At 33.8% G+C, this 23,553-nt stretch overlaps 1 protein-coding gene across 4 annotated transcripts in view; it reads left to right on the top strand.

The window, feature by feature from the left end:
* The window catches only part of Abi3bp (ABI family member 3 binding protein), a 244,480-nt gene that overhangs the window by 112,769 nt on the left and 108,158 nt on the right, over positions 1-23,553 (top strand). For all 4 annotated transcript variants that reach the window (XM_010639622.3, XM_033768043.1, XM_010639621.3 and 1 more), the window contains exons 7-13: positions 7,175-7,223; positions 8,044-8,115; positions 8,673-8,765; positions 19,099-19,176; positions 21,052-21,126; positions 21,921-21,995; positions 23,009-23,080. In XM_010639622.3, coding sequence (XP_010637924.1) covers positions 7,175-7,223; positions 8,044-8,115; positions 8,673-8,765; positions 19,099-19,176; positions 21,052-21,126; positions 21,921-21,995; positions 23,009-23,080 — 514 coding nt within the window. The remainder of the gene's footprint in view (positions 1-7,174; positions 7,224-8,043; positions 8,116-8,672; positions 8,766-19,098; positions 19,177-21,051; positions 21,127-21,920; positions 21,996-23,008; positions 23,081-23,553) is intronic.

Genomic DNA, 23,553 nt, shown 5'->3' with positions numbered 1-23,553 from the left:
TTTTAAAAGTTTTTTATTGTTTATTGTTATATTTAGATACACATAGTGATCACATTCATCTTAGGGAATTTGTACCTGTAAATGATTAACTTGATTCCTATTTTTTCCCATTCCCCTCCCCTCCCTTCAACCACTCTCCTTTCCTTATTTACAAAGCTTTGCTTCCATTTTATCCTTCTTTTCTCATTTTTTTCTTTTCCCTTCCTTCCTTTCCCTCCCCCTCCCTCGTATCCCCTTTCTTTGGAAAATTTTCTTCCTATTACACATTTTGGTCCCTATTTACACTTTCAGTTTCTCACACCAGAGAGACAATGCAATATTTACACGTGTGTCCAATTTATTACACTTAAGAGTATAGTCTCAAGGTGCATCCATCTACCTAGAAATGTCTTGAGTTTATCTTTCTTTATGGCTGAATAGTACTTCATTGTATAAAAAACATCTTTTAAAATCCATTCATCAGTTTATGGCATTTGGGTTGTTTCCAAGATTTAGCTATGCTGCCATAAATATGGGTGTGCATGTATTGCTGTAGTATGATGATTTTAATTCTTTTGGGAAGATACCCAAAAGGGGAATAGCTGAGTCAGATGACACCACTACTCCTAGATTTTTTTAAGAATCTCCACAATGATTTCCACGGTGATTGCACCAGTTTATACTTTCACCAATAGTGGAGAATGTACCACAGAATTGTGGGCACCAGAGGAATTTTTTTTTAAGTTTGAAGCAAAAGACACATTGAAAAATGCTTTCATGCATCTGTGTACTCTTATATGTAAATATTATAAATAGAAAAAGCTCCTTAATACTTTCCTTAAAAAAGGTGTTTGAAATGGGAAAACATTTTGAACTATAGGCTATTTTTCTTAAAAGACAATTCCTGGTTTGAAATTGTGATTGTGCATTTCATCTTTTCTAGATACATCATATATTGCAATAGCATCCTTATGTTATCACTAACTTTACAGAATCTAATTTTCAAAATAATATCAAAATCAGGGGGAGGTTAATAGAATTCAGTGTGAATTTAATGTCTCTTGCCTTATGTGGCTGCTACTGCATTTATTTTTAAATAATCTGAGGCTGGTTTGGCTCCAAAGGCATTTTGTTTTACCATTTTAGCATTTCTTCTCCATTGAGTGTCATCATGTTCATATTCAGCCATCATATCCTAGTAAAATTACAGAAGTGAATTCTCTTAACCAATCATTCTGCTCAAGACACAGTACAATCTAGATTCTAAAGGACAGGACATCTTGAAAAACTGAAAAGCATAACATCTGTTATAAGTTGGCAGGAAAGTATGCTTACTTCCTAGCATGTAATAAACATTTGAAAAATATTTATTAAATGAAGCAAAGGATGAGAACTGTGGAAGCAAGTAGCAATGGAGGGTTGCAGCAAGAATGGGGGTCAGCAAGCTGCAGAGAAGAGAGAGCCAGCAGGAAGGTGCCTGAGAAAATCATTGTCAGGGTGGTGTCCATGGACAGCCATATTGTGTCTATGCCATATTTCTTATGCAGTCCATTTTGTGCTTCTATGACAACCCCACAGCCTGGGTCATTTATAAATGACAGATATTTGCTATGTAATCCTAGAGCCTATGAAGCCCAAGACCAGGGGCTATCATCTGTTGAGGATCCATGGTGGAAGGCAGAATGGCAAGACAGCACATATAGAAGGCAGAGAGGGCCAAAATGGTCCTTTTATCAAGAACCCACTGCAGTGTTAACTAACCAGTTCACCAGATAGTGGTGGAGCTTTCATGATCCAATCACCTCTTAAATATCCCACTTGTCAAAACTTTTGCATATGAACTTTGAGAGACACATTAACTGTGGCACTTAAGAAGCCTAAAAGTTCATGCCATCTGAAGACTTTCACTGCCTCATTCCCTGTCCCAGGCCCTATGATGCCAGTACACATTAATAGATGCTCATAATAACAACCCAGAACAGCAAGGAAAGTTCAGTGTATCTTTTTAAAAACATTGTACTTGTAGCTATTTGTTAATTAGTCGATTCTTGGTGCATATTTGGATGGCAGATTAGGCAAGAGAGCATTCATAGGTCTAGAAAGAGTTGCATCCTGCAGCTAATATTTTCCTTATTTAGGCAGTACATACTATACCTATATTCTTATCAAATTAGTAGAACATTGGTTTGTACTCAAGAGCTCAGAACAGAACCTTTGTTCCATTCATTACATCAAAGGAAATAAAAATTTGTATAAAGATTCAAATGCATAACTTTGCTGTTGGTACTTCTGGCTTCCTGTAACAAAGTATGGCCAGAGTGCAAGTAGCCATAATACAAGCATAAACTCATACTCTGACTATTAGGATGATATGCCATGGCCCCTAAAGAAGTTATGGAGCTGCTTACTCATAGGAAAGGAAAATAAACCCCTCATCTTGTTTAAGCTAGAGTTACTTTTCTTACATAAGTAGCTATACTTGGTCCTAACGGTTCAAGATATCAAAATACATCACACATATTGCTGCATATCACTGAGTTACTGAAAATTAAAATTTATAAAATTAGAGCTATCGAAGTAAGAAAATAACATTACAGATCCAGTAATGTCTATGCACTATTGCAGGCCTCTACTTTAGCAGAAAATTGAGCAATTCTTTGTTTTAAGCTGTCTGATCTTATCACTACATGCAAACCAGTATGTTAATGGTTTACTCCCTTTCTGTTTTATGCTTCTGAGAGTGACATTCCCTTGCTTTTGCATGAACATTGTGGCACTAAGATACCAGGATGCTCTGATGTTGAGATCCCATGCACTATGCCAATGCACCTTTAAATTTCAGTGCATAAAAACCACATGGGTGCTTATCAATGTTAAAAACTAACATTTCAGAACTACTATAGAGATTTTGAATTAGTTGTTTTGTGGCAATCACTAGTCAGTCTCCTTTTGAAAGTGACTTCTTAGAAGCCCTATGCAACAACTTCCACCTACAATCCAATTAATAGTTTCTAGTATCCATCCAAAGAAAGCAACAAACTATAGTTTGGGCTGAATACACTGCAATCTTCAACAAAAATGGAGTTTCACTGCTCAGGAAAAAAAAAAGGGGATAATCCATCTGGTATTTAATATTTGGCTGTGGGAAATTTAGCCATCTTTTTGAAAGCCTCAGTTTTCTTGTCTGTAAAATAAGAACCAATAACTACCACTCAAGATTGTTTCAGTGTTTGTAGAGGGCATCATGTAAAGGATTTGATACATAACAGAGATTTAATAAATGAAGTGATTCACAAAAAAGATTCAATTGCAATCAGTAGAGCAGCATGAAGGCATTTCTGCTATAATGTGTTAAATGCTTCTGTAAAACAACCTTTTGCAAAATGTGTACTAAGTGACAGGACTGATAGGGCAAATGGAGAATGAGCTACTGGGAGACCTTTGTAACCATTTTTAGCTACAGATTTAGCAGAAATGATTGTTGGTTCATGGAAAGGTTCTCATGCAATAGGAAGTTCCCATGCTGGGTATTTAAAACTCTCAGAAGTGTTAAACTCATAGATGTAAAAAACAGAATAGTGGTGACTAGGGCCTGGGGCTCGGGCCTGGGGCCTGGGGAGGAGAACAGAAGGAATCGGGAAATGTGGTAAATTTTATGTTATACAGGAAGAACACATTTTTGAGAACCTTTACATGGAAAGAGGATCATAATTATTAATAATGTATAGTTACAAATAGTTGCCCATAAATTTCAGGTGTCTCACCACAAAAAAAGGAATGGCTAACTTCCCTTAGGTGGATATGTTAATTGCTTGACTAAGTCACTTCATGCTGTATACGTATATTAAAATATTATATAGTAGCTCATAAATATTTACAATTATAAAAAAATAAAGTTAAAATATGAATTTCAAAAGGTACATGTTAACTGTTTTAACACACATCTAATAAAATCCCCGGAATTTTGATGATTTTTATGCTGGCAACTCTTCTTTCTCCTGGAGCAGATCAGGTGAGAAGTAGATGATACAGTTGGTGGGAAGCCTGGTGCGCTGCTCTTAGGTGTCCTTTTGGGGCATAGAGCATCCTGCAGGTCCGTCTGTTCTCTCCAGGAAAGCATCTGTGTACCGTGCTGGCATAAATTTTCTTTTGATAAAGCTAAAGCATTCCTTTTTTTTTTTTTCTAGTGAAAATCTCAAAGCCAAGAACACTTTTCTCCTCTGCTGAAAGTTATGTTTCTATTCCTACTATGCCCCTCCTCTTGCCTGGGAAAAACTGTGTTTAAATTATTACCTAAATTATTCCCCTACTGACCGGTAGTGTATGAGCTAAGTTCCAGTACCATAGTATATGTGCCATATGAGCAGACTGCAGATTAAATCAGCAGCATCTGACTATACATGTAGTTCCTTCTTGTAAGGAATTTGGCAAATATAGAAAGGTACACAATAAAATTAATATCAACTGATAAATAAAAACTGTGAAAAATTATGATGTATTTCCTTCTGGTCCTTTGTGTGTGTGTTATAAAAATTATTTGTACTGTAGAAGCAAATACATATCCTTTGTATTTATTTATGTCCTACGTATATTTCCATTTATTTTTTTCTCTCATTGAGTTTATTGGAACATTTTAGGCATACAATAAATTCATCATTGCGATACATATGTTTCCATTTAAAAAAATAGAAATAAAAATTTGAACAATGATTTATTTAATAAAACCTGTATACAGATTAAGTTAGTATATATGCAAAAAAACCCAAAATTTGGATAATGGGGTTTTATTTATTTATTTATTTTGCTTTTTTTCCTCTCATTGAGTTTATTGGTACATTTTAGGTATACAGTACAGTTACATTCATCATTGGGATCGTGGACCTTTACATGACAGATCTTGGTTCTCTTTTTTTCCCCTTGTTCCTGCCTTCCCTTCACCCTCTCCTCTCCTCCCCATTTACAAACTTTATTTCCATTTCCTCATATTCTTTTCTTTTCCTTTAGTAGCTTTCCCCTACCCTTTCCACTTACCCTACACCTTTAGCCCTTTTCTTACTATTTCACATTGTCAATTATCTTATTAGGATCTTATGTACTATTATAGTTTTTCATACCAGAGAAACAATTCGGTATTTACACATGTGTGACTTATAATGGCAATTATTTATTTATTCACATTTTCCCTTTATTTTATTTATTTATTTATTTAAATTTTTATTGAGTTTATTGGTACAATCTAGGTATACAATACAGTTACATTCATTATTGGGATCCTGTACCTTTACATGATAGGTCTTCTCATTTTTTCCCCTTGTCCCTGCCCTCCCTTCACCCCCTCTTCCCCTCCCCATTTACAAACTCTATTTCCATGTTTTCTTTTTCTCATATTTTTTCCCTCTCCCTTATTACCTTTCCCCCACCTTTCCCACTTTCCCTACACCTTTAGCCCATTACTTCCTTTTTCACATTATTCATTATCTCATTAGGCTCATGTGTACTATTATAGTTTTTCACACCAGAGAAACTATTTGGTATTTCAGTTAAAGAAATCTCCATATGAACATTAAAAATAGGGAATCCTAAAATAAAACTTAAAACTAAAAATTTTAGAGAATACTTTATTAGTTTCTGTAATCAAACCCACATAGATATGACCTTACATATCTAATACAGTGCATTACCCCTGTAGAAATGGAAAAAAAATTAACATTTCTAGACCAATATGGCTGTTAATGTTGTACAATGCCAACTCATCACAGTTAATTGGGATAACTTTTTCCAAAATTGACAGCACAGTTAAAGTTTCCAAAAATTCAAATTATATATATATATATATATATATGTATGTATGTATATTTATATTTATATTTATATCAAAAGACCAATAATAGCAGTATGTTATGCATCAATAGCAGCAACAGCTTTTCCAGGTTCTGCAGTCATCTGAACAAAATTATAGACATTCAGCACGCTCCATTAAAAAAACAAAAACAAAAATATAAAGAGTAAAATAATATTTAAATTGTGGCAATAAGAGTCTTCATATATGAATGATCATGTCATTGATTAATTCTTTAGTTTGAGATGTTAAGTAGGAAATTACTAGGTAAGTGAGTTTAGATACTCTTTTAAAAATTATCTAATATTAAACTTTCAATTCTTTTGATTTTTAAACATAAAGACCTTAATATAAGAAAAGTAGCCAATGGTGAAATAGGTATTGTGGCCTTCCTTTACCATAGACATAACATTTATTCAAATGATAGCACACCACTAAGCCTTTTTTGTTAAGTTTAAGCTTTGATTAGTTAAATACATTTGTGATAATCAACAGATCAACAGATACATAGTGTGTCTATATCATGTATACAGGATAAACCAAGTATCAAAAAAATCAATGAAATTGCTATCTTTTCAACTCAATTCTAATTCTCCACATGAATTTGTTGCACATCTCTTCACTTGTCTTTTCTTTTGCCTTGTGATCATGCCTGGCACTGATTCCACTTTGATCTCTACACCTACACCTAGTTAGTCACTCTGTGATACCAAAAATTTCTGTAAGACTTCTGAGGCAATTTGAGTGAGGAGAGGAAACATAGTCCTTTGGGATCTGTCCTTCTAATTCTGAGATTCTTTGCATATAATTATGTGTGAAATGGTTGACACAGGCTTGAAGGCAGAGAATGTCTTATCTGAGTCCTAGCTTTGTCCTCTTGGGCAATAAATGCTTGCAGCCAGGATCTCTTCCTGGCTGTAGTATGTGCAGTAAAACCAGTGACAATTGGGGGTATGTGCAAATGATTGATACTGATTGCTTTTAAAAGATAACGTGCAGCTTAGAATTGTTTTGAGAATAATGTAGACCGAACTTAGTTGGGGAATGTCTCAAATGGAATGAAATTACTCGTATTAGATATAGAGGATTTAGCTTCTTTCCATTACAGTTGCTAAGGAAATGGAGTTCGGCGGGGAGGGTTGCTTCTGTCAACCATTTGTATATTTATAGAAAAAAAAACCCAAGTGAGTCCAACAAAATAGAGGCAGATGTGTGTGCTAAAGATCTATCCATGATTATTAAACACATGTCATAGAAGACCTCACTGAAGACAAAAAAGGGCTACTTCCACTACTTTGTTATTTTTTAAAGTTATTAACAATAATGTGAAAGCTGATTTTCTCCCTCTCTTTTCAGCCAGCATATGTCCCAAGGAAGCTAATCCCAATAACAATCATCAAGCAAGGTATTCAGTCTATTCTAGATGTGTATGAACTATTTTTGACATACTTTTAACTGAGGTAATGGAAGATGGCACATATTTTCTCAATTTTTATGATTGCTGTTTTTCAGAAAAAATGTTTGAAGAAACTAGTATGGGGTATTAAATAAACAGTTAATAGATGTTTTGACTTTTGTACCAATAGACAAAATTCTGGAAAATCCATTAATATAATATTTGCCTTAGGATATTGGAAATGAAAACTGGTTTATTGTCATTTGGGGATAATAAAGATATCCAGATTTCAAGAATTATAGTGTCTCATTTCATTTCAGTATCTAATGTTTTGTTTTATCTTCCAGTTTTTCAGTTTATTAAAGTGACTTCATTATTTCTAGATAGTTTCTTGGTGGAAGAGATAATGCCTTCAGATAATTCTTCATTTTAAGAAAATGCAAAGTCCTAATTATACTCTCAAAGCAGAGATAGTATTGGAAGTCCCTAAAGATTCTTTGCTTTGAGAATATGTTTCATAATTTTTGTTCTATTTCATCGTCACATTTTATGCTAGTTCTTACTGACTTGGTGAGAGGACAGGATGCAGGGAATGGGGGCAGGAAGGAAATTGTACTCAGAACAGAACAGTTTATGATAGAATAACAAAGATATCATAACAATAAAATTGTTGAGGCGAGAGTTGTCTGTAAATCCTGCTCTGTTGGCTGTGTAATTAGCCTGCTATTTGCTATTTGCTGATAAACTTAGATTAGGACTTTTCCATGGCAAATGTCTTTGCATCATTAGTTTTCCTCCATCACACTAATATCTTTTTATATTTCCACAGTGATTCAGAACGTTACTCACAAAGCTTCAATTAAATCCCCAGATAAGATTCCCTTTGGAGGAACAATATTAGGTAAGTCAATCTGGAAACCTATGCCTAGAATCAGCAAGTCAGACTGTCTTTTGATAATAGGGCCCTTATGGAGTTTTGCACTGAGAGCAGGTGTATTATATCAATGTCAATTCATTTCCTTTAAGTGTTGAACACCCTGGCTTGTGTCTGCTGCAAGCTAAGAGCCAAGAGACACTAGCTTTATCATAGTGTGTTAAGGAAATAGCTCTAGCCCATTCCCATACGAATGCTGGCGCTCATCCTCCCTATCAACAGGGTTTGCAGTTATGAAGGAATCTTTGCATTTTGTACTGGTTCGCCACACATCTGAAACAGCTGTTTTACAATTTGGGGGTCTGCAAATTCAAAGCCAGAGGATTTCAGTAGTTCAGTTCTATATATGAAAAATATTCTGTTTAAAAGCTACAGTCATATTTTCTCAATGTTTTAAATTTAGGGTTAAAATGACTAAGCAAAATAGTGTTAAGATTTCTATTCTAATATGGGATACTCTGAACTTTATTTCATGTCTTGATGTATGTTCTTCCCTTATCTTATTTATACCTATTTCCTTGCAGTCCACCTCATTATTCCAGGTCTTAATGAAAGCACTGTAAAACTTCCTTCATCCATAATGCTTGAGATTTCAGATGCACTCAAGGCACAATTAGGTAAGCAGCACATTTTGTTTTTGATCTTCAATGACTGAGTACGAGAGTCTATATGATAACACACCACTAAGCCTTGTTTGTTAAGTTTAAGCTTTGATTAGGTAAATACATTTGTGATAATCAACAGATCAACAGATACACTACATAGTGTGTCTATATCATGTATACAGGATAAACCAAGTATCAAAAAAATCAATGAAATTGCTATATTCTAGGGATCCAAAAAATTTTGCAAATGAGATAGTTGTTGATTGTAAAGAAAAAAGTTGAGTGAAGGAATTTGGAACATTAGCAATATTTATATAAATCATATTCTGCAGGGAAACATTTTACATTGATATAAAATACAAATATATCTACATCTGTGAAAGAAGAATGATTATCCAAAATATACTCATTTGTATAGGTATAATTTTGAAATTCAGAAGTTGTTATAAATTATATTTGAAAATCAAGATGGGTTCTGAATTGTCAAAGTTTATTAAGCATCAGAAGCCCCTGGAGTACTCTCCCACACGCAGAATTCCGGGACAAATCAGAAATATTACTGGATTCAGCATGTCAGGGATGGTGCCGGGGACCTACATTTCTAACAAGTTTCCAGATAATTCAGACAGTGCTGTCTCACTTTGAGAGCCACCTCTCTTCTGTCTCTGAAGAATGTCTTGGATCATGGGTGAAAACAGAAAATAAGATGGTGTAGTAGAAACTGAATAAGAAGTAAAAAAGATGTTGTTTTTGAGTTAGGTGCTGGCTGGTAACTTAGCATTAACATATAATTGAATTAAAACACTATGGAGAAGAAACAGGAGCCCAAGTTCCAGTTTGGCAGCATGCATTTAACAAATACTTTTTAAGCAATACTTCTTGCCAAAACTGTAAGTTCCTAGGGGCTACAAGCATAGTCCCTGCACATACTAGAACTTCAGAGAAGGCCTTTAAAGGGTCAGGTCAGACCTCCACAATGGAGTAAGAATTAAATGAATGCTTCCTTTGTTTTGGTTGAAAGAGAGAAGAAATGACAAGATATAACAAAAAGATTTTTATTCAATAAAATAGTATGGAAAGTAACCATGGGCTAGGATCTAAGGTGGGCAGAACTGAAGTCAGGCCCAGGCTTTCTTTTCTCATGAAGAGCACAAATCCACTGGGATTTGGTGTTTCTGGTAAAGTGCACATCCATGAAACCAATAAAACATTTCCAATGTTATCCTTTTTCTAATTGCACTCAAGCTTTTCTGAGGAAAAAAACTATCACAAGTAATTAAGCTCCTTTTTTTTTTTTTTTTTTTTTTTTTTTTTTTTTGTCTTTATTCTTTTTCCAGTTTTTCTTCTTTGGGGAGTAGGGCCATGTGAAGATATTAAGTTCTGTCCACACAATGTCAAGCTACTTAATTTTAAGAAATTAAGCAAATATTTAAACTTCACCATATGTTTTTCAAATATCTGGATACTTAGCTTTGTGTACATGTGTCATCAGGACATGGAAGCTAACTTTTTTTAATTTCTATTTTTTGCTTGTTTAATGGTAGGCAACAAGAGTGTAAGAGTTTTAAAAGGCTGAAACTCTTTAGGCCTTCCTAGGTGTTAATTTTCACAAACTATTGGAAGAAGAAGGAAGGAGGCTTTAAGTAGGTAGGACAATACTTATTTGGGGGATTATTTGATTTATAATTTTAGAAAAAAATTCTTAAACAGCAACTTACTAAGATGTGAAAATATTTGCCAAGTTATCTTTGTGATTTAGTGCAACCCTCACTTTTTTTGGTATAAAAAGCCCATACCTGATAGTCCTAGAGTTACCTCCAAAACTACAGTAAGTGACTCTAAACTTCATTTTCTTAATTTATTACATTAGCCATCTCCTTCTCAAGTATAAAATACTGTGACTTAACCCTACTTCATTTAGACATAATACTGTTAGGAAGCTCCTAAATTAAATGTCTTTTGTGAGCTGAGTTTGGAAGAGTCAAATCTCAGAACTTTTGCACTCACTTGTGCAAAGATTATATCCTGTATGTTGTGTTTAGGAAAGACTTGTTTGAAAGGAGAAAAAAATGGAGCCACAGATCTCCAATTAATTTGATCTCCAAAGTGTTGATCAAAAATACAAAGATCAGGGTTTGTGAAGGTGACCAAGAATGACCAGATGTTTCCCAGTGTTGAACCAGAAGATGGAATGTTTTACTCTTTAATCTTGGAGGTATTTCCTTCTTTTTTTGGTTAAATTACATAGACTATCCTAGTAACAATTCAACTTTTTTGTTGTTTTTTTTTCTAACTGGAGGAATTATACTGGCTTTTGTTTTATTTTGGTTTTGCTTTTCTGATATTATTCATAAAAGCATCAAGATTGAGTGTTATTTTAATAAAGAAAAATTAAATGCAAATAAATTAAGTACAGATAAGAAAAAGTATGCAAATAGGAAATATGTTTTATTATCTTGAATTTCTGGGGAAATATCTATCAAATTTAACACATAAATAATTTCTTATGCACTGAAGAGAATGATAGGGCATTTGAAAATGTTCAGTAAATCTAAGAAAATTTCTAACGCATAAATTGCTTTGACTAGTAGTGCTTCAAAAATTAAACTACATTAAAACTTTTTAAGTTTTCTTTATCTGAGAAACGTCTGTTCATTTCCGATGCCCATTTTTGGATTGGGTCTTTAAATTTGGGAGGTCTGGTTTTTTGAAATTTTTTATATATTCTAGATAGTAGACCTTTGTTTGAGGACTGGCTAGTAAAAAAGTTTTCCCATATTTTGGGTTGCCTCTTCACTCTGTCAGTGGTTTCTCTTGCTGTGCCCAAGCTCTTAAAAAGAAGGGATCCCAGTTGTTGATTCTTCGTGCTAGTTCATGTGCAACTAAGGTATTGTTCATGAAATATTTTCCTACCTGCTACCGACCGTAGGGGAGCAAAGACTGGATTTCACGAGGAGTACAGGGATCTTCAGAAAGGTGGGAGCAGGATCGGCGGCGACAGTCAGAAACCACACAGCACTGAGTAGTGAAGGTAGTAGCTGCTGCAATTTTATTTCTAACTCTAGATGTATATATACTAGTTTCAAGGGCACACTTCAAGAGTGATTCCAGTCACAGGCAGGCATGAGAAAGATAGACAATAGTACTGTAAAAGCTAAGACCACAAGGTCAAGGTAAGACCACACCTATATGCAGTCAGAAGGGGAAGTTTGTAAAACAAAGGACTGGTTTCAGCATGTCACCTTCAGGATCACCTTCAGGATTTCACAGTCCGGGGCTCAGGGTCAGCACTTTGGCCGCCCGTCCTCTTGTGCCCCAATACCTCCCCATCTCTAGGAACATCTAATTGTTCTTTATCTTTCCTGGGCCCAGAATACAATTCTACAGATAATGAACAAATAGTAATAAAGACAAAATAGAACAGAATTATAAATGAACCCAATGTCCCCAAACTGCAGGCAGAGAGGCCAGCTATTCTCTTCACGGCTGACTTTGCATGCGGTGTGTGCCAAGGACTTCCAGGAGGCTTAACCCTGTGGGGACGACACCTCGGGTCTGGTTTCTGCCAGGTGACTGGCATTGTCACGCAGACTCCACTGGAGTGGTCGTGGCACCTACCCAAATGTCTTCGAGAGTTCTACCTAACCTCTCTTTCAGCCAGTTTAGCGTTTCTATGATCTTGGATCCATTTCAATTTTAGTTTAGTGCATGTTGAGAGATATAGGTCTAGTTTTAATCTTTGGAAAGTTGAAATCCAATTTTTCCAGCACCATTTATTAAAGAGGCTGTCTTTCCTCCAGTGAGGGTGTTTGGCTCCTTTGTCAAAGACGAGGTCACTGAGTATGTCAAAATTTATTTCTGCATCTTCTAATCTGTTTGTGTCTTCTAGTCTGTTCCATTGATCCTTGGATCTGTTTCTTTGCCAGTGCCATGCTGGTAACCAACATGATGTTCTGATATACTTACTAAAATAGTTACTATAATCACATCAACTTACAGTCTCTTGCATAGTTACCTTTCTTTGTGTAGTAAAAGCATAAAAGTCAACTGTCTTAACAAATTTCCAGTATGCAATACAATAACTGCAGCACTCATGTTTTGCTTAAATTTCTGAACTTACTCATCCTATATATCTATAACTTTGTACCTTTTTACTAATGTATTTTCTCATTTCCTACTGCTACTGCACCCCTGGTAACCACCATAATATTCTCTATGTATTTTTCTCTTTTTTTAATTTTTATTTTAAATTCACATATAAGTGAAAGCATGCATTACTTTTTGTCTGCTCAGTTCGTTTCACTAAGCATATCCTTCAGATTTGCCTATGAAATCTGATAAAAATAAAATGAATGTTTAAATTTTTAAATAAGTATTACAATATATCGCCATTAATCTACCTTGCAAAACTCCCCCTTGCTTCTTCAAACTCAACCGTCGTTCTTCCTAGTTTCTGAAGTGGTTATGGAAGTTTTCTTTGATGAGTGTTTCAGTTGTGCTACTGTGGCTGTTCCTTGCACTGAATCAATTCAAAACGTTTACTTTTCGCAATCATTTGGACTTTGGGGAACAGCTAGAGGTTGCACTGTGCCAAATGCAGTGGATAAGGTGGATAAGAGCAAAATGTAACATTTTTACAACCTGTCTCTCTGTAGGATGACACTCAGTGGCAGCATTCCTTATTTATTTATTTTTATCACACCCCATAAAGACACAAAAGAGGATTCCAGAACTGCTTCATAAAGTGGCAGGAAAAATGAAATAAGTGTTCAAAGCAAGGAAGAGGATTTTGAGGATTTGTTGCAGTGTGTCTTTTAATATAATTTTTAAAAATTTAAACATTAACTGTATACTCATCAGTTGGCCTTTAATGGACACTTAGGTGGTTTCCATATGCTATAGAATCATAGTGGATAGTGGAGAGGAGATATCTCTCAAGTGCAGATTTCATTTCTTTTGAGCGTATCTATTAGATAGAAGGATTGGTGGGTCATATGGTAACTCTATTTTCAATTTGTTCAGTCAAATTCATATTGTTTACCATAACGGCTGTATCAATTTATATTTCTACTAAAAGTGTATAAGTGTTTCCTTTTCTCTACAACCTTGTTACCTCTTGTCTTCTTGATAAAAGTGATTGCAACATGAATGAGGTGGTAAATTCATGGTAGTTTTGATTTGCGTTTTCCTGATAATGATGTTTAACAGATTTTCATATACTTGTTGACCATTTTTGTTTCTTCTTTGGTGAAATGTCTACTGGGTCCTCACCTGTTTCTAAAAATTAAAGTGAGTGGAGGGTGGGGTGGAGGGAGGACAGGGACAAGGGGAAAAAATAAGAACCAAGACCTGTCATGTAAAGGTACAAGATCCCAATAATGAATATAACTGTACTGTATACCAAGAATGTACCAATAAACTCAATGAGAAAAAAATTAAAGTTAGTTTTTTTTGTTTTCAAAGTACATTTAAAATACTTTTATTTTAATGTAATACAAGTAGGCATTAATAAAAATATATAAACAGCTCTGTGGAAAATAATTTTTCATAACAAAAATAGAGTACAACAATGAATATATTGTTTATTGTAATCTTAAAAGAATATATTTTATTGCTATTTATCTCTCAACTCATTTTCTAATAATACTACATATTTTTTGTATGAAACATTTTAATTATTAAAAAAATATTATCTGGGGATTTAGCTCAGTAGTTCTGCCACCTTCCTTGCAAGTAAGTGCAAGGTCCCAAATTCGATCCCTGGTTAAAAAAAAAATGTATCTCACACTTGGTATAATTTTGAACAATTTCTTCCTACATCAAAATATCTATTAGGCCGGGTGTGGTGGTGCACACCTGTAATCCCAGCACTCAGGAGGCTGAGTCAGGAGGATCGCTGTGAGTTTGAGACCAGCTGAGCTACATAGTGAGTTCCAGGTCAGTCTCACTACATAGTGAGACCCTGTCTCAAAAACAACAACAACAAAAAAAATCTATTATATATTTTGGTCTTTATCCTTTCAGTTTCTCACACTAGAGACACAATGTGATATTTACATGTGTGTCTGATTTATTTCACTTCACAGTATGGCCTCTAGGTGCATCCATTTATGTAGAAATGACTCAAATTTATCCATATTTATGGCTGAATAGCATTACATTTTTTTAAAAAATCTTTTTTTAATCCATTTATCAGTTACTGGGAATTTGGGTTGTTTCCAGGATTTAGCTATTACAAACTGTGCCACTGTAAACATGAGTGCTCATATGTTGCTATGTTATGATGCTTTTAATTATTTTGGGAAGACAGCCAGAAGGGATATATGTGGGTAAAATGGGAATTCTAATCCTAGTTTTTGAGGAATCTCCACACTGATTTCCACAGAGGTTGCACCAGTCTATATTCTCACCAACAGTGGTGAAGGGTTCCTTTTTCCCCACAGCCTCTTTGACATTTTTTGTTGGTTGATTTCTCAACAACAGCCATTCTTTCTGGAGTGAGATGGAATCTCAGTATTGTTTTAATTTGTATCTCTTGAATGATGAGTGATATTGAATATTTTTTCATATATTTATTTGCCATTTCTACTTCTTCATCTGAGAAATGTCTGTTCATTTAAGATGCCCATTTTTGGACTGGGTCTTTGAATTGGGGGGTCTGATTTTTTTAAAATTCTTTATATGTTTTAAATATTAGTAATTTGTCTAAAGGGCCACTGGCTAAACTTTTTCCTCACTCCATGGTCTGTGTTCCTACTCTGTTGGTGGATTCTTTTGCTGTGCAAAAGATTTTTTTTAATAAGATGAAATCCCAGTTTGATTATTTGTAGTATTTCCTGGGTTTTGTTCATGAAGTTTTGCCTACACCTATGTTCTTAAGTATTCTAGCATTATCTCTTCCAGTAGATTTAGTGTTTCTGTTTTAATATTTAGATTTTTGGTCTATTTTGATTTTAGTTTAGTGCATGGTGAATGATGGACTTAGTTTTAATCTTTGGCATGTAGAAAGCCAGTTTTTCTAGTACCATTTATTAAAGGGACTGTCTTCCCTTTGTCTAAAATAAGATGGCTGAGTGTGCTTAGGGTTGTTTCTGCATCTTCTAATCTGCTCCACTGATCCTAAGGTCTGTTTTTGTTTTTTTTTTCCAGTACCATGCTGTTTTTATCACCACAGTTCTGTAGATCGGTTTTTAATTTTAGTTAAGACTTTTTTTAGTTAATAACTGTATATATTTATATTTTAGAGTGTAACATTTTAGTATATGTATATAATATATAAGATCAAATCAAGGTAATTGTCATATCTATCACCTCAGACATATATCATCTGCTTGTGTTGAGGGCATTCAAAGTTCCCTGTACTAGTTATTTTAAAATATTCAATTGTCAGCTGTAGTTATCTTAATGTGCTATAAAACATTACTGAGTTCTTTATATATGCTGAATATTAAGCCTTTATCAGCTATATGGTTTACAAATATTCTCTTATGGTTTGTAGGCTGCTGTTATTTTCATTTTGCTGTGTAGAAGATTTTTGGATTTTTTTTTCTTTTTTTAACAAAAAACATTGGCGTAAGTTGTTTTGATACTGTCAAGGGAGAAATAAACTTTCCTGAAGTTAATTATACTATAATTCAGAAAAGTCACATTTTTCAAGGGAGTAAATCCTAAAAATAATATCCCAATTCTAGAAAAGCCTATAATGGGGTATCAAGAGATGTAATAGCTTTTCTTGTAAGAACACATGGTGTGAATAATGAGAGTAATAAACAAGAAAGATAGTATTACATACACATATCCAGGGGACATACATAGGGTTTGTCAAAGCCCAGACTTAGCCTGCCAAAAATTAAAGGAAACAACTGTGCTGAAAATGTACGGAATAGTTGATAAAAGGAGCTCCCTGATTTTAAGTGATAATTGAATGGCCAAAATTTACCCTCCTATTGAAAAGATAGTAGTTGTATATAGGTAGATGAATGCTAATGGGTTTATATGAAATATCAGGAATCCTCCATTTAAATTGACTTCCTCTTTAATATTTTCCCTAATGTCTGAAATGTTATATTTAGAAATAACATATGCCTTTATAAAGAATTATATGCAAAAAGGATACAATTACCTCTTGGGAAGGTAGTTTGCCATCTTTTTTCATTAACAGCCTAATTTAGTTAATACAATTTTCTAACAAAGAACATGTATTGAATATGAGATGCTAAGGATTTCAGAGCATTGCCTGTGAAAGTCTAGGATCTAAAAGTTGGGAAAAGGAGGGAAGGAAGGAGGAGAAAGAGAGGTTTAATCAGGGAATCACTGAGATCATAGGCTATTATTAAGCGGGAAGATTAGCAAAAATATCTTGACAGATAAGGAAACTGACAAAAAGGGGAAGGAAGACTTATTATTTTACATTTAAAGAGAAAATGTTATCCTAGGGTGTATATTGATAATACCAGAACCAGAGTTTGTGAAAAATTTGTAATCTGAATGTTACTTCACATGCTAATAAACAAAAACTATGCCTACAAAAGACATCAGAAAAAGTTAATAAAATTTAGAAATTTTGAGAATAGATTTTATGAAATTATAATGGCATTCTTTTTATTTTTTATAGAACGGGTTCTTTCTCTAGGTCCTGCTAACTAAATTTGAACAATGGCATTAACTACTTGTGCAAAATTTCTGTGAAATTTATGAAATATAATAGGTTGCAAGTTCATTAGTGTTTGACAAGTACTTCAGGCATTTTAAATCATACCTGAAAACAATAAGCTTTCTATAGGAATCACTTCCATCAGATATACTGAAAATTAAAAATATAATTTTAATTGTCTTTAAGTCCATTTGAGTAAATATTTTCTACCTCATTAACTGAAAAGATGAAAATTGTCTTTAGAAGAGTGATATAAATTACAGAAAAAGGGTAAAAAATTTGCGTGTTCAAAAAGAAGATGGATTAGATTAACAGTTCTTTTTTTTTAATTTTATTGAGTTTATTGGTACATTTTAGGGATACAGTACAGTTACATAACAGTTCTTAACAAGAGGTGATTTTGTTCCCAGAAAATATATGAAAATGTCTGAAGACATTTCTTGTCACAACTTTGACAGCTATTGAAATCCAACAGGTAAAGACCAGAAAGACTTAACCTTCCTACACTAAACAGAATGTCCCATTCCCCAAATGGCAATAGTATAAAAGTTGAGAAATCCAAGTTCTGTATAGCTCAGGACTCTTAAGAAAAAAGTCCACCCTGACTATTTAATCCACTCCAGGTAGCATGATCAGGATATCTCAAAGATGCATGAATTCTTTCATGACTTTAGGCTGTTTCAAAATGTGAGAAGTAGGTCACTGACTCAATGTGCTAAATAATGGAATAGAGTTAATCCTAACTTTATAAAATTGGGAAAATTCTTAACCATTAGGAAATTCTAGTTTAAACATTTAATTACTTTTTTAAAAGAACGCCAAAATTTAGAAGTTTTCCAAATAGTTGCATAAGAGGGGAAAAAATGGGAAAAACATCCATTCTTTGCACTGAAATCCCACAAGAGAAAATCTATGCTAACATGTCACTCAAATAAAATTTATTATAGTTAACTGTTTGCACTAATTTTCTGAGTAACTTATTTTTCTATTTGTATTTGTATATGATTTGCATTTTTCAAAAATTATGTTTTTATAGCTTGTTATATTTTTATCATGTACACTAATGAAAATTTTCTATTAAATATTTTTTAAAAGTTTAGAAGTGCTTGAATATAAAATTCCAAAGAACACTTGCAGTACAAACTATGCTCCAGACACTATTTATGAATCAAAATGACAAATTTTATTCACATATTATATTGTAACATTTTTCTTCATTACAGTACCAATTTAGATTTTAAAGAATTAGCTAGGATGAACAAGAAGGAAATTTGAAGCCCCTTTTGTACTCATACTATCCCTGGTAAAAATGCAAAGTAGAGTAATCTGGCTGGTGAAAGGGTATATATATATAGATATATATATATAGATATATATATATATACACACACACACACAGACACACACACATATGTATATATATACATATATATATGTATATATACATATGTATATATATACATATATATACATATAAATATACATATATAATAAATATATACTTATATGTAAATGTATATATACAGATAACATATATACATGATACATATACACACATATATACATATGTGTATTATATATATATGTAGATTAAAATTTTAAAATAGTCTGTTGATTATGCACTGAATAAGATTTTTTTGGACACTTTGCTAGGAGAAAGAGAGGCACATTGTATGTTCTCTTATTTTGTAGCTAATAATGAAACCTTGGCATTACCTGCAGAATCTAAAACCCCAGAAATGGAAAAAATCACAGCACAGCACATAACAGGTAATTTGATCCTTATGTCGATGTTGAAAAAGAAACATCATATTTTTACAAACTGTGAATGGTCTACAAACTTTATTTTCAGTAAAGAGCCAATAGGAAATTCATTTTCATCATAAACACAAAGCAATAGAAGATTGTAGGTTTTTAATGTTTAGGAAAAGAACAGACAAAAACTGAACTATTAGATTACATCCCTGGTATGTAATTTGGAAGCTGTATTCTGCAGGCTCAGTGAAAGTTGTTACATCAACACTAAAGTAGTTTTACACCAAAATATAATACTAAGGTTTTGGCACAATATGTTTATTTTATTTGAAGACCTGATACCATTTTTTCTGCTTCCTCACATCTACTCAATTTGACAAAATGCCTTATATCCTTCACAAAATAGTTTCATAGGTATGGAATTACCCTGGAGTAATTTAGAAACAATGCTCTCTGGGAGATTAATAGCCCTAGTTAGAGAATATGTAGTGTTTCAGTAAAATATACTTTAAAGAATAAATACAGTAAGCATTTTCCCCATAGTTTTTCAGTGTTTCCAACATTTCTTCTCTCAGTGAAACTACCCATTCCAGTGCCCTAGAGAGGCATTAATCTCTGAGGCAGAGAGGTTTTGTCAGAGCTATGCTGCCTTATCCAGCATTTGAGAAAACAAACATCTGGCAAGAATTTCTCACAATTCACATTTAGCAAAGTGACTCCAATCTACACTGAATTTTTAAATCTATAAAATTGCTATAACCTGAGATACTAGTCATATTTTCTTTGTACTAAACTTTTGGACTTGTAACTGGTCCAGAGGATAGAAGATTGATGGAGTAATAAAATAACTTCAACAAACAGATTCAAGTACAATATTTCTGACTGAGCAAAGGAGGGTAGTCCTGCTTAAGGATGAGAAATGGACCTTCATTCCCACCTTCAGAGCACCATGGTGGAAGCTACTCATGCTGCCAAAATAATCCATTTGGATGAAATTTCTAGGTGGTTTTATGATTTCAATGTAATTTGTCAATACCAAGAAAAGCACAGGCATGACCTAATAGTTGACTCCAAGTCCTTTTCTGCCTCAAAGATTCTACCCATTTCTCCAAGATACATTTTCTTCTCTTGGCCCATTGTCTGATGAGAGTCTACAAATTTCTTAATTCTTTGCCAAACCCTCCTCAGAGTTTTCCACTTCAGAAATTCCTAGGCAATCACAACTTATTATTCAGTATTGTGTTTATGTCATACCTTTACCATGTAAAAATTCTAGGATTTTCCAGTACACAATTTAGTCCAGATCTCAGGTACTGTGGTTTGTATTTCTTTGAAGTTATTTACCTGAGGTTTTAATTGCCTTTCATCTAGAAGTTGTCACAAACTTGTGGCTGAGCACTTGAATGCTGATCAAAATTTTAAGCCCATTCCAAACTTTCAGGTAGAATGAATTCTGAGAAAGAAATCTGACAGTTATTACATTTAGTAAACCTTTTAGCCCTGATTTATTCTTTTATTTACCCATTCATTTGTTTAAAAACCTATTTCTCTGTATGTCTTTGCCCTAGGAATTAATCTAAGCCTTGGAGTTAAAGAAAAGGAAAGATAAAAACATATGATCTATTAAGTGTTTTAATGAATGTCAGTTTGGCATGCTTTTTGTGGATCACACAGAAAGTGGACCAAACCCAGAAAGGATGTATTGATGAGCAAAGTTAGCCCAGGCATCTGGGGCAAGCCGGGGAGTCCTCAACATTAGAAACTTGAGAAGAAATATCCTATGTAAATATCAGTTAGTAATTCTGAAGGCCAACAAATGATATCTCATGATCTTTAGTTGCGTCATCATCTTATCTTAATGTATAAAGTTATCTCTTTTTTACCTTTCAGTGACTCCTGAAACAGTTCCAAGAACCACTAAACCCACTATGTCTAGTACATTAGACGTTTCAGAAACAACACTGGGTAATTCTAAGAACTATCATTTTCTTAAAAATCAAAATGAAACAGCAATAAAGTAATCTCAAGACTTTGGTCTGCCTTTCCCTCTTCCCTCTTCCCTTCTTTCTGTCCTTTCTCCTCTCTCCCTGCCCCTTTCCTCTCTTCTCCTTTCTCCTTGTTCTCCCTATCTCCTTTTCTTTATTTCCTCTTGAGAAGAAGTAACTTTTCTATTATTTGGACCAATTACACTGAGAACACAGCAACTTCCCTGGATCTCAATGACTAACATTCCAGGCAGGAATGGATGCTAGATACTAACTGTTTGCCATTTTAATGTGTCTCTTGGTTCAGATGGCAGAATACCACCCTTTTCAACCTCCAAATCTTGGAGAGATGTGAGAAACATTTAAGTCTTGACTCTCTGGAATTTTTCCTTAAATTGGCTTTTGAAAGTCTTGTGAATGCTAAATGTGGAAAGAATCTCCCAAACAAACAAACTTCCTAACAAGAATTTCACTTTGTTACCTGCTGTTTCACCCAAGAGAAACTTGCTTTTCTCATTTTGGTCTCTTCCTCTGAAGAAAAAGAGCAGCATGTATTTTGTTCTGCACTTGTGATGGTGATCTTCTGAAAATACACTCTCAAATTTTATCAGCTGTGTAACTTTTCCAGGGAAAACCAATTATTTCCGTGAGAAGCACCAACTGCTCCCTGCACATGAATCCTGTTGTGAAGCATGCTATGCATGGTCATGGTTATGCCAAAAAAACCAAATCCTCAGGCAAGGAATTTCTAACCAGACTGTTTTTTTATTGCAGTTCTCACCCAAAGGGCCCCGGAAACATTGCAAACTATTCTATCACCTAAGTTTGAATTGCCACTGAGCACTCTAGGTAAGAATTATTAAACACTGCAGCATAATTTTTGCTATGGAATTTTTTTATTGAGTTTATTGGTACATTCTAGGTATACAATACAGTTATATTCATTACTGGGATCTTGTACGTTTACATGACAGGTCTTGGTTCTCATTTTTATCCCCTTGTCCCTGCCCTCCCTTCAATCCCTCCTCCCCTCCCCATTTACAAACATTTTATTTCCATTTTTTCATTTTCTCAAATTTTATGCATGCTTTTTGGAGGTGTTGTGGTAATTCATTCAAATTCATCTTCTCACTAGAAAAAGGAAATGTGGTTCATAGAACAAGGAGCTTCCAAGACCTTAAATGTGTTAAAGTGATCTTTATAATTTAGGATCCTAAAGAGTGCCTCCCTATGAAAAATCCACTTGTGGGTTGTGTTGGTGGAGGTCATATTTTTGTTTTATTCTTTTCATTCACAATAAGTATATCACTGAGCAAACTGATATTTTTCCTAAGTGTCTTTACTCAATTGTCTTTCTTGATAGATATTTCTGGAAACTCCTCTTTAGAATTTCTAAATTTCTTTGTTGGTACAATATCAAAAGGATGGGGATGTTTATATATAAAGTACTTATATATAAGTACATATATATATATATATATATATACATATATATACAAATTCTACTTTTAAAAGCTACTAGGTAGATATTTGCTACTTCAGTTATATTTGATGCTTAGCTTGAATTTAAATGAAATATACTTGAAAGGACACACAAATATAGCTGAAGAAATTGAGAGATTAGTTTAATAAGGATAGAAAGAAAAATAAATAATACCTTAAGCTTAGTAGCTTGATCTTAAAGTTGAATAAGAAAATTTATTTTATTATCCTGCACTGAAACACAGAAGAGATATTATTAAGATTCCTTATTTGATATGAAATAATTACTCTTTTGTGTTTTTGCAAACTTGATATTTTTAAAGTAATTTTCCTGTTACTTGCACCTGAGGTCATAACCATCCTTTTGTATTTGATTATAGCTCCAAAAAGGTTTCCAGAATTTCCTGAAGCAAAAACATCCTTCCCTTTTGAGAAGCCTGGGGTTACCATGGGTAATAAAAGTACTTTATATATGATGTTAAGAATAGAGGTGGTGGGATTGGAATGTAGTTCAATAATAAATCCTTGCCAAGCATGGGTGGGGCACTGAGTCTCATTCCTACCATGTGGGTGGTAATTGTTTAATTCTGAAGGATACATTTACTGAGTCTTTAAAACTTTAGTGAACTAATAAAATCACTTAACTCAGGCAAACAAGTAGTTGACTTAGTTTTTTAAAAGAAAGAAGTTGTGTATGATTGGATTTTTTCCATAAATTCAGTAAAAATCATCAGTCTATGAATCACACATAATCCAGTTGACTAGTTTTCTGCCCTTAAAATGTTGAGAGCATGACATCAATCTCTGGTTTCACCCTTTTCACTAGTCAGAAGTTCTCTGCTGGTACATATTGATTTTTTCTCAGACCTTGATTACTTTTGATAGTATCCATCTGAGCTTTTTATTTTAGTCTTCTGATAGCCCC

This window comes from Fukomys damarensis, unplaced genomic scaffold, assembly GCF_012274545.1.
Source record: "Fukomys damarensis isolate Sample0158 unplaced genomic scaffold, DMR_v1.0_HiC HiC_scaffold_24, whole genome shotgun sequence".
NCBI classification, from domain to species: Eukaryota; Metazoa; Chordata; class Mammalia; order Rodentia; family Bathyergidae; genus Fukomys; species Fukomys damarensis.
Note: the sequence above shows the minus strand (reverse complement) of the source record. Positions and strands in the feature narration are given on the sequence as shown.